Consider the following 17,245-nt stretch of genomic DNA (forward strand, 5'->3'; position numbering starts at 1 on the left):
AGCGCGCACCTTTATGGGGATCTCTCCCCTCATTGGGAATTTTCTCCTCTTTTAGGGAGTCCCTTTCCTCTACTTGGTAGATGTTTCTTCCACAATAGGTTGGTTCTTCCCCATGTTAGGGATTTGTTTGCCCAAATAAGTGAGTTTCCCTATCATTTTAGTGTAGTTTTTTCTCCTTCCTTCCATGTTTTGCCTATCAATGGTGCTTCTTATCTCCACCACACCGCCGCCTTCTGCCCATCATGTGCACTGCTGCTTCGCTGGTGTTCCACCACTATTGCCAACTCAACATCCTCTTTTGCCTTCACTATTGTGGCTAAGCTCATTGCCGCTTCCATCTCCATTGTGTTCACCTTCAACACTACTCCTCATCTCCACTTCTCAGCTTTCTTTTGCTAATTTTAGGTTGTGCAGAAGTCAGTATTTTCTCTCCTTATTCGTAGTGGTACTGCTCTGACCTCTCTTTGGTGTTGTTGAAGTCGTCATTTTGGCTTCCTAGTTTGGCGCACAACTTTGAGTTGTTTTATTTGGAGCGATGCATTAAAAAGGAAAAAAAAAGACGCAAACTCATTTATGCTCTCTGGTGAATTTAACGGTTTTGAGGTTTTTATATGACTTTTGGGTTCTTTTTTTTTTTTTTGGTCAAAGGTGCAAAGGTTACCATTCAAAGTTTGCCTAACGGCACTTACATCAGTGGGACTTTTCTCCCAAGAAGTGATTTTGCAATGCATAATCAGAACAAAATTAAGCTTAAAGCATGCTCACTCATGCTGATCTAAGAAACCAAACAAACTAAGAAAAATCATACAGACACTTAAATCCTAGGACCACCAGCACAACAACTCAACTTTCAGAACAGTTTTAAAGTTTCAAGCTACAAATACAAATTTAAACATCTGCTCAATGCAAATCATCCGACTCTGCCGGAGTTGCACAAACTGAAAGCCTTCAAAGAAGCAAAACAAAGCTTCAACGGCAAGACCAAGAGAAGTCAAGTTAGCAGTACTAGCACCAAGGAAGGAGGCAACAGATCTTCATAGCAGCAGAACAGAGGGAGCGGGTGGTTGCGGTCGATGTAGAGAGCACGCAGTTTCGGCACAGCAACGGCGGCGACGGTGGCGCATCAAAGCTTCAGGATCTAGAACAGCTACAACCCAACCCTTCTCAACCCAGAGCTTTGCCAGGGGGGCGTTTGGAGAAGGGGGCCTCAGGTCGGGGTTGAAGGGGCACTCATAGCAGCGAAGGCGACGAGGTGACGGCCGCAACATCTAGAAGCCAGATCTGCGTCTCTGTACAAGGTGGGAGTAACAGCGAAGTGAAGGGATGAAGTGGTGGCCAGAGAAGAGGACAACTAGGAAAGCAAGAAAAACCCACTTATTTGGGTAGAAAATCCACCTGATGTGGAAGAAATCCACCTAATGTGGAAGAAACCCACCTATTGTGGGAGAAAATACCTAGCAAGCAGGAGAAGAACCTCCCTAGAGGAGGAGGATCCCCCAAGGGGGAGGAGCCCCCAAGAGGGAGAAACGGCGCTGCACAAGGAAGCAAAACCCTAGCAGAGCGTGTTTTTAGGTTAAGGGAGACTTTGGAAGCTGACTTTTGGGTTCTTACATCATGTACTTTAGCAGGATGTATAGCCTTTGGTCTTTGGTCTATTTGAGTGTGAATGCTTGTGCTTCGATTTCTTATTTTAAAAATAATTCATTGGAACCCTAGTCTCACATGCCGCTGAGCAACACTCTTAGACCTTAGTGTTTAATTTAATTAGAGTAAAATACACTTACCCCCCTCAAGGTTTGCTAGAAAAACACTCCACCCCATTCTTATTCAAAATATACACTCCACCCCACTCATTTTATCAAGTTAACCTCATTCAAAAAGATGCTAACGGAATATTCCATTCAAATCAAAATTATTTAATGTAAACTTATTTTTCCTTTTTTTTCTGGTTATTTTTTTTTTCAGAAAAAAACGTCACTTTCTAATATTTGACCAAACAAATATTCTCAATGCTTACATACTGTTGGAGCTGGTATATAAAGTAACAATTTTATAAAATAATTCAAGAATAAATATGTATGAAATAGTTTTAAATTAAAACTTATGGTAAAAGTACGTTAAACTTCCACTCCATAAAAGAATATAAAGTTATATTATTATTTTAATTAATTAATTAATTTGGATAATATGATCGCGTTGGTTATAACATGTTAAATGTTAAAGTATATATTACTTTTAGTAATTGAAAATGAGGGATGTTATTGATATATGATAAGAGAATTTTATTAAATAATATCCATACATTACTCAATGAATTCATAAGCAACATTTTTTTATAAATCTAGGAAAAAGAAATTTAATTAGTATTTATTTGGTGAAATTTTAATTAGTATGAAATTAATTTCGAAATATTTTTATATAATTCACTATTTATAAAAATCTTTATAAACTGGGTATTACTAGTAATTGTGATGTTATATTCTTTTTTGTTGAAACTAACGTTTTTTTTTTAAATGGAACTGACGTTAAACGATTTTTATTTGAAAGTGAGGTTTTTTTTTTGAAAAAAGTAAAATAAAAAATAACCAGAAAAAAAAAGAAATGGAAAAATAAGTTTACATTAAATAATTTTGATTTGAATGGAATATTCCGTTAGCATCTTTTGGATGGAGTTAACATGATAAAATGAGTGGGGTGGAGTGTATATTTTGAATAAGAATGGGGTGGAGTGTTTTTCTAGCAAACCTTGAGGGGGGTAAGTGTATTTTATTCATTTAAGTATTTAACCTTTTTTTGGTACATGAAGTATTTAACCTTTAATGAAAAATGTATAAGTATTTGACAAAAAAATCATTTAAACATCATAAAATTAAATTAAAAGTTTATTAAAGAGAAATTCCCAATTAGTATCCTCTACTTCTCTCGTGGTAGTATCTCACCGTCGCAAATACCATGTTTTGTTTTCCACACCATGATACTATTTCTCAGATTCTGCCCAGTGCGCAACTGTTGCAAACGAGTAGAAAAGTTCCGACTTTTCACGACCCTTTTGCGAGATTCAGAGCCCCATCACCCTCACGTGATCTCCACCAACATCTCCATTGCCCACCGTGCTAAAACCGGCGAACTAGCAGAAGCACGCCACATGTTCGACGAAATGCCGCTTCGAACAGTTTCTTCATGGAACACCATGATTTCTGGCTACAGCCAATGGGGGAGGTACGATGAGGCTCTGGCTCTTGCTTCCTTCATGCATCGCTCTTGCGTCAAGCTCAATGAGATTTCTTTCTCCGCGGTTTTGAGCTCGTGCGCGCGTTCTGGGTCGTTGTTTCTTGGAAAGCAAGTTCATTCACTCCTTTTGAAATCTGGGTTTGAGAAGTTTGGCCTTGTGGGTAGTGCTTTGTTGTATTTCTGTGTGCGTTGTTGTGGAATTGGTGAAGCTGAGCTGGTTTTTGAGGAGCTGCGTGATGGGAATCACGTGTTGTGGAGTTTGATGCTTTCGGGTTATGTGCAGCGTGACATGATGGGTAATGCTATGGACTTGTTTGGAAAAATGCCTGTTCGGGATGTTGTGGCGTGGACTACATTGATATCAGGTTATGCAAGGAGGGAAGATGGGTGTGAGAGGGCTTTGGATTTGTTTCGGTGTATGAGGAGGTCTGAGGTGTTGCCTAATGAGTTCACTTTGGATTGTGTTATAAGGATTTGTGCTAGACTTGGGGCTCTACATGCAGGTAAGGTTGTTCATGGGCTTTGCATTAAGGATGGGTTAGATTTTGATAACTCAATTGGTGGTGCACTTGCTGAATTTTACTGTGATCGTGATGCTATAGATGATGCCAAGAGAGTTTATGAGAGTATGGGAGGAGAAGCTTGTTTGAATGTTGCTAACTCACTGATTGGGGGCCTTATCTTGATGGGAAGGATTGAAGAAGCTGAGCTGATATTTTATGGATTGAGAGAGACAAATCCCATCTCATATAATTTGATGATTAAAGGTTATGCTATGAGTAGTCAGATTGAAAAATCAAAAAGATTATTTGAGAAAATGGCTCCCAAAAATTTAACTTCCTTAAATACTATGATTTCTGTGTATTCCAAAAATGGTGAACTTGATGAAGCTGTGAAGCTTTTTGACAAAACTAAAGGAGAACGAAACTCTGTCACATGGAATTCAATGATGTCTGGTTATATTCATAATGGTCAGCACAGCGAGGCATTAAAATTATATGTGACTATGCGCAGATTATCAGTGGACCATAGCAGATCAACATTCTCTGTCCTATTTCGTGCTTGCACATCTCTTTGTTCTTTTCAACAAGGACAGTTACTTCATGCTCACTTATCCAAAACACCATTCCAAGCAAATGTTTACGTCGGCACTGCTCTTGTAGACTTCTATTCCAAATGCGGTCACTTAGCTGATGCTCAAAGGTCATTTACCAGCATTTTTTCACCCAATGTAGCAGCATGGACAGCTCTTATAAATGGCTATGCATATCACGGGCTTGGATCTGAGTCAATTTTACTCTTTCGCTCAATGTTAGTTCAAGGAGTTCTTCCAAATGCAGCTACTTTTGTTGCTATTCTTTCAGCCTGTAGCCACGCTGGTCTACTTAATGAAGGTTTGGAGATTTTTCACTCAATGCAAATATGCTACAGGGTTACTCCAACAATAGAACATTACACATGCGTTGTGGACCTTCTTGGTCGATCAGGCCGTTTAAAAGAAGCTGAAGAGTTTATTAATCAAATGCCTATTGAAGCAGATGGGGTAATTTGGGGAGCTTTGCTTAATGCGTCTTGGTTCTGGAAGGACATTGAAGTTGGGGAGAGAGCTGCTGAAAAGTTGTTCAGTCTGGATCCCAACCCAATATCTGGTTTTGTCATTTTGTCCAACATGTATGCCATACTAGGTAGATGGGGGCAAAAAACAACAATTAGGAAGAGATTGCAGAGTTTGGAATTGAGAAAAGATCCAGGGTGTAGCTGGATAGAATTGAACAATAATATTCATATGTTCTCTGTAGAAGATAAAACCCATGCTTATTCTGATGTGATTTATGCAACAGTGGATCATCTGACAGCAACCATTAACTCTATTATACCCTTCAATTATATTTAGTAGCAGCAATGGAGGAAAGCATTTCTTCTCTTATTTTCTCTCAGATGTGGTCATTGACCTAAATTTTTCTGGTCAAGCACAGTCTCTCCAAAAGTTGAAGTTTGAGCATGGATTCATGTTGAAATCTCCAAAGACAGAAGTTAAAAGTGACAAGCTTTTTGCCAGCCTTTGGTTTTGGGAGTTCCTAATATAAAGCTAAACACCAAAATGCAGTTGTTAGCCCAATATAGGTGGAAGCTCATTATTGGTTTGATATCACTAACATACCCTTTACACAGAATCTTTAAGACTTGAGGCTGGACAATACAAATATACGTTTTATATCAAGCCATGAACTGCCCCTGATTCTGAGGCAGAGGATCAATGAAGCCTCCAAGATGCTCTTTGCACAGAGCCCGGAGGAATAGAGGAAGATTTATAGAGACGAGAGCTCAGTGTCTGGTTATTATGACACTGCACACCAAGAACGTGAGGGACAGAAAGGAAGTGTTTGATTTTCTAGCCAAAGAACCCACTTTGCTCCCTGTCACTTCTGATGATCATGATGATCGAGTTACTCGGTGGAGTAATCCATCCCCTGAATACCCTCCACACTTCTGGTAATACATCTTCACTCCCTGATAATAATTGACCAATTCCAGTTGAAAAATGAAATACTGTTGTGTTTTTTCTCTGAGTCATTTGGAATACTTAACTGTAAATTGACACTCAGTTATTGGGTTTGTGTTCAAAATTATGTTCTTTGAGCAGTGTTATACTCCAAGAGTATATTCAAGAGATGGAGAAGTTACTGGAGCTGATAGCTCTGAGCTTAGGCCTCGAACCAAAAAAGTTTGAACAATTCTTCATCAAAGGTCAAACCAGCTTTATAAGACTTAACCACCATCCTCCTCGCCCTTATCCTCTTGCTCTTGGCGTTGATCAACACAAGGACGCTGGTGCCTTAACCATTTTTGCCCAATATGAGGTCGGAGGAGTCAAAGTGAAATGAAAGGCAGATCAACAGTGGGTGAAAGTGGAACCAACCCCAGATGCTTATGAGAGTGTTTGTGCAGGTTTGGAGCAATGATGCCTATGAGAGTGTGGAACATAGAGTGGTGGTTAACTCTGAGAAAGAAAGGTTTTCTATTCCGTAATTCTTCAACCCTGCACACGACACTGAAATCAAGCCTTTGGAGGAGCTGATAAATGAGCAAAATCCTTTAAAATATTGGCCATTCAAATGGGGCAAGTTTCTTATGAGGAGAAAGAACAGCAATTTCCAGAAGCAAAATGCGGAGAACCTTCTAATTGATCATTATAAGCTAGCTTGAAGATATATAATAGGCGCATCCCTTGGCTTATTCTTGTAAATTGGGTATAATATGTTGCAGCAGATTTATCCAAGACAATGCTTCTGAGATGAGTGACTGCAATCAAATTTGCTGCTAAAATTACTAGTGTGCACTATAGATGTTATTTTCATTGACTAAAAAAAACTGTATAATTACCATTTATCATGTCTGTCTAAAAAATTGCTTTTCTTTTATGATTTAATGTTTTTCGTTCCCAGTGTAGAGTTGGAACTTGGCTGCGGATTTGTTGGCTCGCCAAGCGGCTGGAGATGGGGTGTCGTCTCGGGTTTGAAGGCAACCACCTTCAAGCTTGATCCCTTCCCTCCTGCAAGATGCTGTAGTGTAGTTTGCTGTGTTTTTTTTTTCTTTTTCCTTATGTAACAAAAACTATTTCTTCATTACTTTCTTATTTCCTCAATTTTCTATTTTAATTTTTTTTTTCAAAAGTTGTTAGTTTAGAAAGGCTAAAACATGTATTTAGTGTCTGTTTATTAAATATTCCATATAATTATTTTATTTATTAGTGTGAATTAGAGTTAGCCACCTAGGGAGTGCTTCCCTTGTGTGCTTATGAATAGAGCATGAGATGCTTAAATTCAGGTAACACAATTCGCCCAGACTCTTGCCTATGTTAGCACAAGTGTTTCTAGTGGGGCATTCACGTGAGCTTCTTTAGAGATGAAGCTACTATTGCTTCGTTCGCTCATTAAGCCACAAAGGTATTTCTAAATCCTTGCTCTGTTTCCTTTTAAACTTTGAAACATGTATCTTATTTGAGAGATATATATGTGATGTGATAGAAAAAAGTAGAGATAATTATGAAGAGAAAGAGAGAGTAAGTGGAATTGAGATGAAGTACAAAGTAGAGTGTGAATGAATAAAATAAAAACTCAAGAAAAAGCCACAACTATGCTAAAACTAGTCCAGATTCAATGTATTTACTTGGACAAACAACAATTCTATGAAACCTTTCTCACTATTTCTTTATAATATCTATTTTTTTCTCAAGACAATATAATTGTTCCTCTCAAGGTTGAGGAGCAAGCAGTAACCATGGGAGAGGTTGATCCAGCTTTCATCCAAGACCCAGAGCACAGGCCAAACCTCTCCATCGTCCAAGCCCAAGGTATTCCTGTGATTGACTTATCTCCATTAACCCACCAAACAGCTTTAGACCCATCTTCCATTGAAGGATTAGTGAAAGAAATAGGAAGTGCATGCAAAGAATGGGGATTCTTTCAAGTAACAAACCATGGTGTTCCCCTGAGTCTTAGGCAGAGGATAGAGGAAGCCTCAAGGAAGTTCTTCGCACAGAGTTTGGAAGGGAAGAGGAAGGTTAGCAGAAACGAGGTCAATCCAACTGGTTATTATGACACAGAGCACACCAAGAACATCAGGGACTGGAAGGAAGTGTTTGATTTTCTAGCAAAAGAACCCACTTTGGTCCCTGTCACTTCTGATGAACATGATGATGAAGTTACTCTCTGGAATAATCCATCCCCTGAATACCCTCCAAATTTCAGGTAATTCATTCTAAAATTAATTGATTGATTCATATCAAACAGTGAATAATTTCATTTGATAGCCAGGTTTTTTAGTTTTGGGGGTTCTTTTTCATCGGGTCATTTATAATATTTATTAGAAGATTGACCTTTGTATAATGGTCTGTGTTCAAAATTTTGTCATTATGAGCAGGGTTATACTCCAAGAGTACATTCAAGAGATGGAGAATCTGGCCTTCAAGTTGATGGAGTTGATAGCTCTGAGCTTAGGCCTTGAACCAAAGAGTTTTGAACAGTTCTTCATCAAAGATCAAACCAGCTTTATAAGACTTAACCATTACCCTCCTTGCCCTTACTCTCACCTAGCTCTTGGTGTTGGTCGACACAAGGATCCTAGTGCCTTGACAATTCTTGGCCAAGATGAGGTTGGAGGACTTGAAGTGAAAAGTAAAGCAGATCAACAGTGGGTTAGAGTGGAACCAACCCCAGATGCTTATATTATCAATGTTGGTGATATTACTCAGGTACCAATTCAGTACCAGCACCATAACTGAAAAGTTTAATTCTTCCTGACTAATAGTCTAAATTTTGTTGCTTTTTGGGTTAATGAATTATTTATCCTTTGGTTAGTAAAGAGAAACTTCATCCTTGTTAACTTGATGTTGGAGTTGTTTGTGCAGGTTTGGAGCAATGATGCCTATGAGAGTGTGGAACACAGAGTGATGGTTAACTCTGAGAAAGAAAGGTATTCCATTCCTTACTTCTTCTTCCCTGCACATGACACTGAAGTCAAGCCTCTTGAGAAGCTGATAAATGAGCAAAACCCTGCAAAATATAGGCCATACAAGTGGGGCAAGTTTCTTATCCACAGAAAGAACAGCAATTTCGAGAAGCAAAATGTGGAGAACCTTCAAATTTATCATTATAAGCTCCCCTAAATATAATTGTATAAGGAGTATCACTCCGCTTATGCATAATGCATTATGCATGTAAATTGGGAATAATACATTGCAGCATCCGTTACAATGTTTCTGATATGAGGGACTACAATCGAGTTTGCTGCAAAAATTTACTTGTGATGTAAGTATCATTGAATAAAAGAAAAGTAATTTGTTCTATTGTTTTCTTTAATAGATTTATTAGTGTACACTATTGAGCAATTAACATATCACTTGATACGGAGGACTCTCCTTTTTCCGCCGGACCACACGCTTAACCTTCGATCCAACTACAAGCACTCTTAACATTTGAGTGTAAGCGACCAATTAATCTCATATTGGTAGGCAAACGCAAGACTTTGCAATAATTCTACAATGAAGAAGAATTGATTACGACTTAGCGTTGGCCATGGTCATTAACGTGTTGCGTTGACCTAGAGTCGGTATAACTGACACTAAAATGTTAGGTCAGCCTAATAAATGGCGCAAAATGGTAGCTTTGAGCCTTTTAACTCAACCACGACACCGACTCTAACCACCTATAGCGTCAGTATTTAGCTCACTAGCATTTGGTCGATGCTCATCAGTGTTTTTTTAGTGATAGCATTGAACTTGTTATCATATAAAAATGTGATCTCGGTGTAATTTACTTTTCTCAATATACGAAAAGACAAAGAGATATATGATTGATTTCACTAATCAAGGTCTCATATTTGAATCTTATGCATTGAAAAAATTTCTACTAAAAAAATTAATTATATAATAATGTGAATGTCGAGAGCTCGAATAAAATTATCTCTTGTCAAAGATTAGATAAATACATAAAATAAGAGAGAGTGACATACCTTACCTAATCATACTGAAACTAGTCCAGGTTCAATGTATTTGGTTGTTACTCACAACAATCATACAAAGTTTTAGATACCATATTTCTCTCATGACCATTTTTCACTCAAGTTTTCTTATGTAATCACATGATTCACATATCATATTCATTGCATTATCTTTGCTACCTTTATTTTTTCATTTTTATATCTTATTTGTCTACACCACTCTAGTAATCTACCACACGATTGCTTACCACCATGGGAGAGGTTGATCCAGCTTTTATCCAAGAACCAGAACACAGGCCAAACCTCTCCATCATCCAAGCTGAGGGCATTCCTGTGATCGACCTCTCTCCAATAATCAACAAAACACTTTCAGACCCGTCTGCTATAGAAGGCTTAGTGAAGAAGGTAGGGAGTGCATGCAAGGAGTGGGGTTTCTTCCAAGTCACAAACCATGGTGTTCCCCTGAGTCTGAGGCAGAGCATTGATGAAGCATCAAGGAAGTTCTTTGCACAGAGCATGGAGGAGAAGAGGAAGATTTACAGAGATGAGAGCACAATTTCTGGTTATTATGACACAGAGCACACCAAAAATGTTAGGGACTGGAAGGAAGTGTTTGATTTTGTTGCAACAGAACCCACTGTGGTCCCTCTCACTTCTGATGAAGATGATGATCGACTCACTCAGTGGACTAATAAATCTCCTGAATACCCTCCAAATTTCAGGTATTTAAGTTGAAGAATTTTTTTTGGGGAGAGGTCTGAGGGTTCTTTTTCTTTGGATCATTTGATATACAAAAATCATTCGTGCAGCATAGAATAGTGTCAAACACCCAACACCAATTTGTGGGGGTCAGATTTATATAAACTCTGTAATTCATCTATGGCAGGTGTAGGTGTCTGTCACTATTCCGTGGTACATGAATCAACACTATATTTATCACAAGATTTACACTTGCATAATTTTTCTTTGTTCAAAATTATGTTATTTGAGCAGCGTTATACTCCAAGAGTACATGCAAGAGATGGAGAAACTGGCCTTTAAGTTGCTTGAGCTCATAGCTCTGAGCTTAGGCCTTGAAGCAAAGAGATTTGAACAATTTTTCACCAAAGATCAAACCAGCTTCATAAGATTAAACCACTATCCTCCTTGTCCCTTCCCTCACCTGGCTCTCGGCGTTGGTCGACACAAAGATGCTGGTGGCTTAACCATTCTTGCACAAGATGAGGTTGGAGGACTTGAAGTTAAACGTAAAGCAGATCAACAGTGGGTGAGAGTTGAACCAACCCCAGATGCTTTTATTATCAATGTCTGTGATAGTATTCAGGTACAAGTTTCAGTATCACTGTAAAGACTGAAAACATTTGAATTTTTTCTTAGTCTAAATTATATATAATTTGTTTCTCAGTTCAAGAGTTATTTGATCCCTTAATTGACAGATAGAGATATACTTTTTGTTGAGCATTTGAGTTTTTTGTGTGCAGGTTTGGAGCAATGATGCCTATGAGAGTGTGGAGCACAGAGTGATGGTGAATTCTGAGAAAGAAAGGTTTTCCATTCCATACTTCTTCAACCCTGCACATAACTGTGAAGTCAAGCCTTTGGATGAATTGACAAATGAGCAAAACCCTTCAAAATATAGGCCATATGAATGGGGCAAGTTTTTTGTCCACAGAATGGGGGGCAATTTGAAGAAAAAAAATGTTGAGAACATTCAAATTTATCATTATAAGCTATAGCTTAAAGATTGTTTGATACCTGTGTAGCACTGTAGCTTGCCTTGTGCATGTAAATTGTGATTGCAGCTGATTGATTTTATCCATGACAATGTTTCAGATATCAGCAATCATACAATCGAGTTTGCTGCTAAATATTACTCGTGTGCAATTATCATCGAATAATAGAAAACTAATTTATGGTATCATTTTCTTCTTTAATAGGTTTATTAGCTTTCCTCTCTGCACTACAATTCAATTGATTGTTATTACGAGCAGATAAGAGCACTAAGAGAACTAGACACCATAATTATTTGTTGTCTGAATTTTGTAATAAGTCTCTTGTGTGTTGCCCTAAATGGTGGCATAGGGAGTAAGTATATTTGCAAAATACTTAGTTTTGGGTTTGAAATAATGGCTTGTTTGGCTTAAGTTTGAACAAGGTTTATTTATGACAATTAATATTTTACGATTTTTTTAGTGGGTTTTCAGTTATTATTGATGGAGAAATCGTGGCAATACATAATCCTTGTTGCGTTACGCCATGATATGGAGTGTTTCCTCTTATTTTAGGAAAATAGGTTTCTTAGAGAAGGGGTAGTTGGAGCCTTGAGCACCATTATTACGTGACATTCATCACCACCTATTCTACCTTCTTCATTTTTAACCCAAAATCGAGACCCTAACCCCGAATTTGAAACAACGACACTCACACTCTAAAGAGTTGTTAACTCAGCCTAGGACACCCGCGATTAACCTCCTCGTCATTGCATAATAAGTATGGTGGTGGTAAAAAATAAATAGTGGTGGCCAGCGGTAGTGATGGCGGGGATGCGGATTGATTTTAGTGAGACAAAAGAATAAATGCTTCACAATTGATGGAATCTTTTAAAATGTCTAATTTTTTTAAATCAATGAAATCCTTATACCCTTTAGAGTTTAGACACATACAATAGACTTCACCATTGCAATAATCTCATTTGAATAGATTAGATCCTTAAATTAATGAAGTGTTTGGTAGATATGCATTTCAAAATATTTTCGAGAATATGAGATTTAGAAAGTAACATTCTCATGTTTGATAGAAATTTAAATAATTTTTATTCCCGGGTATGAAATATTCACATGCAAGTAAATTACATATGATTTTTTAAATTTCATTCCCATCTCATGGGAGAAGCTTGGTGCAAGGTCCTGGTGTAACTTCTGGAATTTGGACTTGCATAATTGGATAACATACCACGCAAGGGGGAATCATGCCATGCAATTCTTGGCTGGGCTTTGGGGAGTTTGGAAATGGAGGTGTAACATGGTTCTTGATGCTCACCCTTGGACAACTCAAGTGGCTTGGAACAAACTTTGTAATGACCACGACGATTTCCAGAGGTGGAGCAATTCGGGTGAGATGAAGGAGGACAATATGCTTTCTCAGATTAGGCACCTACCATCGGCGAACATAGTGAAGCTTAATGTCGACGAAAGCTTCAGCCCGGAAAACGCTTGCATGGGTGGAGGGGGTCTTATTCGTGATAGTAGAGGTAATTGGATCGTGGGTTTTGTCTAGTTTTGGGAGGGTGGATCAGCGCTTAGAGCTGAAGTTGAAGCTCTCAAGGAAGGTCTGTGGCTTGCGTGGTCCCGTGGTTTCCGTCATTTGATCTGTGAGACAGACTGCTCTGACCTAGTGGCTGTGCTCAGGGATAAGGATCACATTCGTTTTCACAGTTTGTATGGGGTGTTGATGGATATTCGAGAGCTCTTGGCTCGGGATTGGACGCTCTCATTGGTTTGGGTGCCGCGTGAGGGGAATGCTTCAGCGGATTGGCTTACGCCGCAGGGAGCGCAGTCTCCCCCTAGCGGTTAGCGGATTGTGGAATCCCCAAGCTCAGAACTTCAAGTTCTGTTGCTCAAGGATTCCTTAGTATTTTTTTTCTGTTTTGTTAATTTTCCGATGTTCTAAAAAAAAAAGCGAATCTTACTCTTCCACTACTTATTTTCTATTTTTATATTTTTTCTATTAAATGATTTTGAAAAACATTTCTAAGAATAACATAACTAAACACATTTTTCATTTTACTCGAGAATGACTTTACTGGTAATGAGATTCCTATGAAATAACGTTCTTGAAAATATTTTTGTAAAGCTTGTAACAAACGTCCCGATAGATAAGCTTGTATATACTTACAGGAATATACAACTGCCGAACTGTATCTCAGGAATATGCAGTATCTCAGGACTTCTTTTCTACACATTATTTAGCAGGGATAAAACTGCCGAACATGAGATTCCGTATGTCTATGAACCATTTCTTGCTTTCAATAATATCGTAATCTCACTAGGATTTAGGCAAACTATTCATATTTCATAGAGTAGTATACACATGTGAGTCGTGACAAGTCACACACCTAGCCCAACTCGTCCAATTTTTACCATATATTCTAAACCCTGTCCAGATTCAATGTATTTGCTTGTTACCCTTAAGAATGATCCAAATAGTTTTTAGTTTCTCTAACAATCTAAATAAATCTCTTATTTCTCTGCACCTTTCAAGTAATCCATCACTCTATTGCATACCACCTTTACAACAACCATGGGAGAGGTTGTAGACCCTGCTTTCATCCAAGACCCAGAGCACAGGCCAAAGCCCTCCATCATCAAAGCTGAGGGTATTCCTGTGATTGATCTCTCTCCAATAATCAACAAAACTGTTTCAGACCCATCTGCCATTGAAGACTTAGTGAAGGAGATAGGAGAAGCATGCAAAGAATGGGGCTTCTTCCAAGTAACAAACCATGGTGTTCCCCTGAGTCTGAGGCAGGGGATTGAGGAAGCCTCAAGGAAGTTCTTTGCGCAGAGTCTGGAAGAGAAGAGGAAGGTTAGCAGAAATGAGACAAATCCAACTGGTTATTATGACACAGAGCACACCAAGAACGTGAGGGATTGGAAGGAAGTCTTTGATTTTCTTGCCAAAGATCCCACTTTTGTCCCTTTGACTCCTGATGAAGATGATGATCGAGTCAATCAATGGACTAATCCAACCCCTGAATACCCTCCAAATTTCAGGTATTTAATCTTCACTCCATAAGGTTATATTTTTTTCTTGGGTGTGTTAGATTGCTTTCGCAATTCCGACTTAGGTGTGGTGAAAGCTAAAAGTGTCGGGTTCAAATAACTTCTTTTAACAACCGTGACGGACACCACTGCCATTGAACAACCGTTGTTAAAAGTAGTTGTTTGAACCCGAAATTGATACCCCACAAGTGATAATTTCAGTTTTAGCCATTTTTTTCTAGGGGAAGTAGAGGGGTTTTTCTTCTAATTTTCTTCTTTTCTAGTTAGTAATAAAAAGTTCAGGGGAGAGGATGGTGCCCCTATAATGTAGGGGAAGCCGCTAACCTCAAGAGGACAAGTAGAGGTTCGAACTTGGAACTCTTCTTCTCCAGTTAACCAACCCCTGGAGCTGGGATTCTTTTTATTTGGATCATTTATATTAGAAGATTGACACTTACATAAGGATCTATGTTCAAATTTATGTCAATATGAGCAGAGTTATACTGCAAGAGTACATTCAGGAGGTGGAAAAGCTGGCCTTTAAGTTGCTGGAGCTTATAGCTCTGAGCTTAGGCCTTGAACCAAAGAAGTTTGAACAATTCTTCATCAAAGATCAAACAAGCAATATAAGATTTAACCACTATCCTCCTTGTCCATTCCCTGACCTGGCTCTTGGCGTTGGTCGGCACAAGGATGGTGGTGCCTTAACCATTCTTGCCCAAGATGAGGTTGGAGGACTTGAGGTGAAACGTAAAGCAGACCAACAGTGGGTCAGAGTTGAACCAACTCCAGATGCTTATATTATAAATGTTGGTGATATTATTCAGGTACCAATTCAGTAGAATAAAGACTGAAAAAAATTGAAAATTTTCTGACTTAGTCTGACTTAGTCTGAATTATATTGAATTTGTTTTTCAGTTCATGAGTTATTTGAGCCCTTAATTAGCAGAGAGATATAATACTTTTAGATGAGGATTGAAGTTTTCTGTGTGCAGGTTTGGAGCAATGATGCATATGAGAGTGTGGAACATAGAGTGATGGTTAACTCTGAGAAAGAAAGGTTTTCCATTCCATTCTTCTTCTTCCCTGCACATGACACTGAAGTCAAGCCTTTGGAGGAGCTGATAAATGAGCAAAACCCTTCAAAATATAGGCCATATAATTGGGGCAAGTTTCTTGTCAACAGAAAAGGCAGCAATTTCAAGAAAAAAAATGTGGAGAACATTCAAATCTACCATTTTAAGCTACCTTAAAGATTGTATAATAGGACTGTACCTTAATTATTATCTGCAGGGTTCATTATGTTATGCTAGTATCAGTGTATCACCCAATAAAATAAGACATTAAATTATTAGAATTTATGATGTTCATTTCAAAAGTTGAAATTACCTTGGCCTTTAATTTTACTTATTCAGTCGCACGCTTTCAAAGCTTCTGTTTTACAAAAAGGATTAAAGCAAACAAATTCATTTCTAATCTAACAAAACATTTTAATTACTAAAAAATGCTGTAATTTTCTCCCTGAAGAAATCTTATAACAAAGTTCATTTTTTCCCTAATAAACACAATGAGACAAGCCCTCCAAGTGAGGAAGGAGTCGAAGAAGACATGTTAAAAAAATGATGTATAATATTAATACATTAATACCCGGCCAATCAATTTGCAGATCAAGCACACACCTAGTGTAGAGTTTTTTTATTTTTTTTTTATTTTTTAATTGCTCTCACAATTTTGAACCGAGTGTGGTGAAGACCAAATGTCTCTCCAAGAATCTGACTCCTAAGATTCAAACAGTCACTTTTTACCACTGTGACGACACTCGTTGAGTCACCTGTAGAGTTAATTCCTCCTTTTATTTTTCATTTTTTTAACTTTATAGTTCGAGGCTCATAGTTGAAATTGGAAAAACACCAATATTCTACTTGTTGATAGATTGATGTGTGCGCAATTCCAGAACTTTCAACTGTAATATCGATAGGGCTTGCTTCCGGGAACCCTGAAGGAGAATTATTTAACCTCCGCAGAGACTTTAGTGAACCTTCGAGCCAAAAATAAAAGTGTTCGGGCTCCTTCTGGAGTTTCCATCCGCGAAATCTTGATCTTTTTTCCGTAAGGAATCTTTTCCGCGAAGGAAGTTTTCTCATTCGGAGAAGATTTCCTCAATCAGTTCTCCATCAGATTTTGGAACAGGCTGCTTCCAAAATATTTTCTCACTTAAATGTATCCGGAGCAAGTATCAACCTTTTATGGAGGGATACTTTGCTTAAATGAGTAGACAAAAATAGCAAAACAACCGAACCTACTCATCCTTTCTTTCCTCCTCCTCTATAAATAGAGGAGAAAACACTATTCACCCCCATAACACACCCAAGGCCGTGAAATTAGAGAGAAGAAGAGGAGAAGAAGAAAAACTTGGATTCTAGCTTGATCGATCTTGGAGGACTTTGAGTGGATTCTTGAAGGCTTGAGAGTATATTGCTTGAAGAACCTTGGATCATCATCATCATCTTCATCTCTATCTTCTTTTTCATCATCTCTTTTAACCCAAACTTTGAGCTTTGTGAGCAAAGGTTAGTATTGGCACCAAACTTTGAGTTGATAGGCTTGGGAGTATATTTCTACGGTCAAAGTACTTGTCTATGTCTTTGATCTATGTAGTTTGATAGTTAATGCATGAAAAATTGAAAATATCCAAAGATTGTGAACTTTTGAACTTTTAATTGTGTTAGAGCCTTACCTATGCTTTGTGTCTT

At 38.1% G+C, this 17,245-nt stretch overlaps 4 protein-coding genes across 6 annotated transcripts; all 4 read left to right on the forward strand.

The window, feature by feature from the left end:
* Positions 1 to 2,917: 2,917 nt before the first annotated feature.
* On the forward strand, positions 2,918 to 6,822 carry LOC130711098 (pentatricopeptide repeat-containing protein At2g13600-like). Its single transcript, XM_057560559.1, has 2 exons — positions 2,918 to 5,724; positions 5,876 to 6,822. Exon 1 carries the CDS (start codon positions 2,972 to 2,974, stop codon positions 5,123 to 5,125), a length of 2,154 nt encoding a protein of 717 aa, XP_057416542.1. The 5' UTR covers positions 2,918 to 2,971; the 3' UTR covers positions 5,126 to 5,724; positions 5,876 to 6,822.
* Positions 6,823 to 7,038: 216 nt separating this feature from the next.
* LOC130711099 (jasmonate-induced oxygenase 2-like) lies at positions 7,039 to 9,079 on the forward strand. Of its 3 annotated transcripts, none has more exons than XM_057560561.1 (4): positions 7,039 to 7,178; positions 7,469 to 7,982; positions 8,155 to 8,485; positions 8,642 to 9,079. In XM_057560561.1, the coding sequence occupies exons 2-4, from the start codon at positions 7,513 to 7,515 to the stop codon at positions 8,897 to 8,899; spliced, it is 1,059 nt and encodes a 352-aa protein (XP_057416544.1). In that variant the 5' UTR covers positions 7,039 to 7,178; positions 7,469 to 7,512; the 3' UTR covers positions 8,900 to 9,079. The 3 variants fall into 3 exon arrangements, with proteins under 3 accessions (XP_057416544.1, XP_057416545.1, XP_057416546.1); XM_057560562.1 differs by having other exon boundaries at positions 7,043 to 7,178; positions 7,492 to 7,982; XM_057560563.1 differs by lacking the exon at positions 7,039 to 7,178 and having other exon boundaries at positions 7,363 to 7,982.
* A 767-nt stretch (positions 9,080 to 9,846) lies between these two features.
* On the forward strand, positions 9,847 to 11,653 carry LOC130715479 (jasmonate-induced oxygenase 2-like). Its single transcript, XM_057565585.1, has 3 exons — positions 9,847 to 10,454; positions 10,726 to 11,056; positions 11,214 to 11,653. The coding sequence occupies exons 1-3, from the start codon at positions 9,985 to 9,987 to the stop codon at positions 11,466 to 11,468; spliced, it is 1,056 nt and encodes a 351-aa protein (XP_057421568.1). The 5' UTR covers positions 9,847 to 9,984; the 3' UTR covers positions 11,469 to 11,653.
* Positions 11,654 to 13,744: 2,091 nt separating this feature from the next.
* LOC130714968 (jasmonate-induced oxygenase 2-like) lies at positions 13,745 to 15,880 on the forward strand. Its single transcript, XM_057564954.1, has 3 exons — positions 13,745 to 14,504; positions 14,989 to 15,319; positions 15,488 to 15,880. Exons 1-3 carry the CDS (start codon positions 14,032 to 14,034, stop codon positions 15,743 to 15,745), a joined length of 1,062 nt encoding a protein of 353 aa, XP_057420937.1. The 5' UTR covers positions 13,745 to 14,031; the 3' UTR covers positions 15,746 to 15,880.
* Positions 15,881 to 17,245: the final 1,365 nt, after the last annotated feature.

This window comes from Lotus japonicus, chromosome 4 (genome assembly GCF_012489685.1).
Source record: "Lotus japonicus ecotype B-129 chromosome 4, LjGifu_v1.2".
Lineage (NCBI taxonomy): Eukaryota > Viridiplantae > Streptophyta > Magnoliopsida > Fabales > Fabaceae > Lotus > Lotus japonicus.

Coding starts and splice junctions, on each gene's coding strand:
- LOC130711098 (XM_057560559.1), top strand. CDS start 2,972: ATGATACTATTTCTCAGATTCTGCCCAGTGCGCAACTGTTGCAAACGA.
- LOC130711099 (XM_057560561.1), top strand. CDS start 7,513: ATGGGAGAGGTTGATCCAGCTTTCATCCAAGACCCAGAGCACAGGCCA. Junction 7,983..8,154: donor GAATACCCTCCAAATTTCAG/GTAATTCATTCT, acceptor CATTATGAGCAG/GGTTATACTCCAAGAGTACA. Junction 8,486..8,641: donor ATGTTGGTGATATTACTCAG/GTACCAATTCAG, acceptor TTGTTTGTGCAG/GTTTGGAGCAATGATGCCTA.
- LOC130715479 (XM_057565585.1), top strand. CDS start 9,985: ATGGGAGAGGTTGATCCAGCTTTTATCCAAGAACCAGAACACAGGCCA. Junction 10,455..10,725: donor GAATACCCTCCAAATTTCAG/GTATTTAAGTTG, acceptor TTATTTGAGCAG/CGTTATACTCCAAGAGTACA. Junction 11,057..11,213: donor ATGTCTGTGATAGTATTCAG/GTACAAGTTTCA, acceptor TTTTGTGTGCAG/GTTTGGAGCAATGATGCCTA.
- LOC130714968 (XM_057564954.1), top strand. CDS start 14,032: ATGGGAGAGGTTGTAGACCCTGCTTTCATCCAAGACCCAGAGCACAGG. Junction 14,505..14,988: donor GAATACCCTCCAAATTTCAG/GTATTTAATCTT, acceptor CAATATGAGCAG/AGTTATACTGCAAGAGTACA. Junction 15,320..15,487: donor ATGTTGGTGATATTATTCAG/GTACCAATTCAG, acceptor TTCTGTGTGCAG/GTTTGGAGCAATGATGCATA.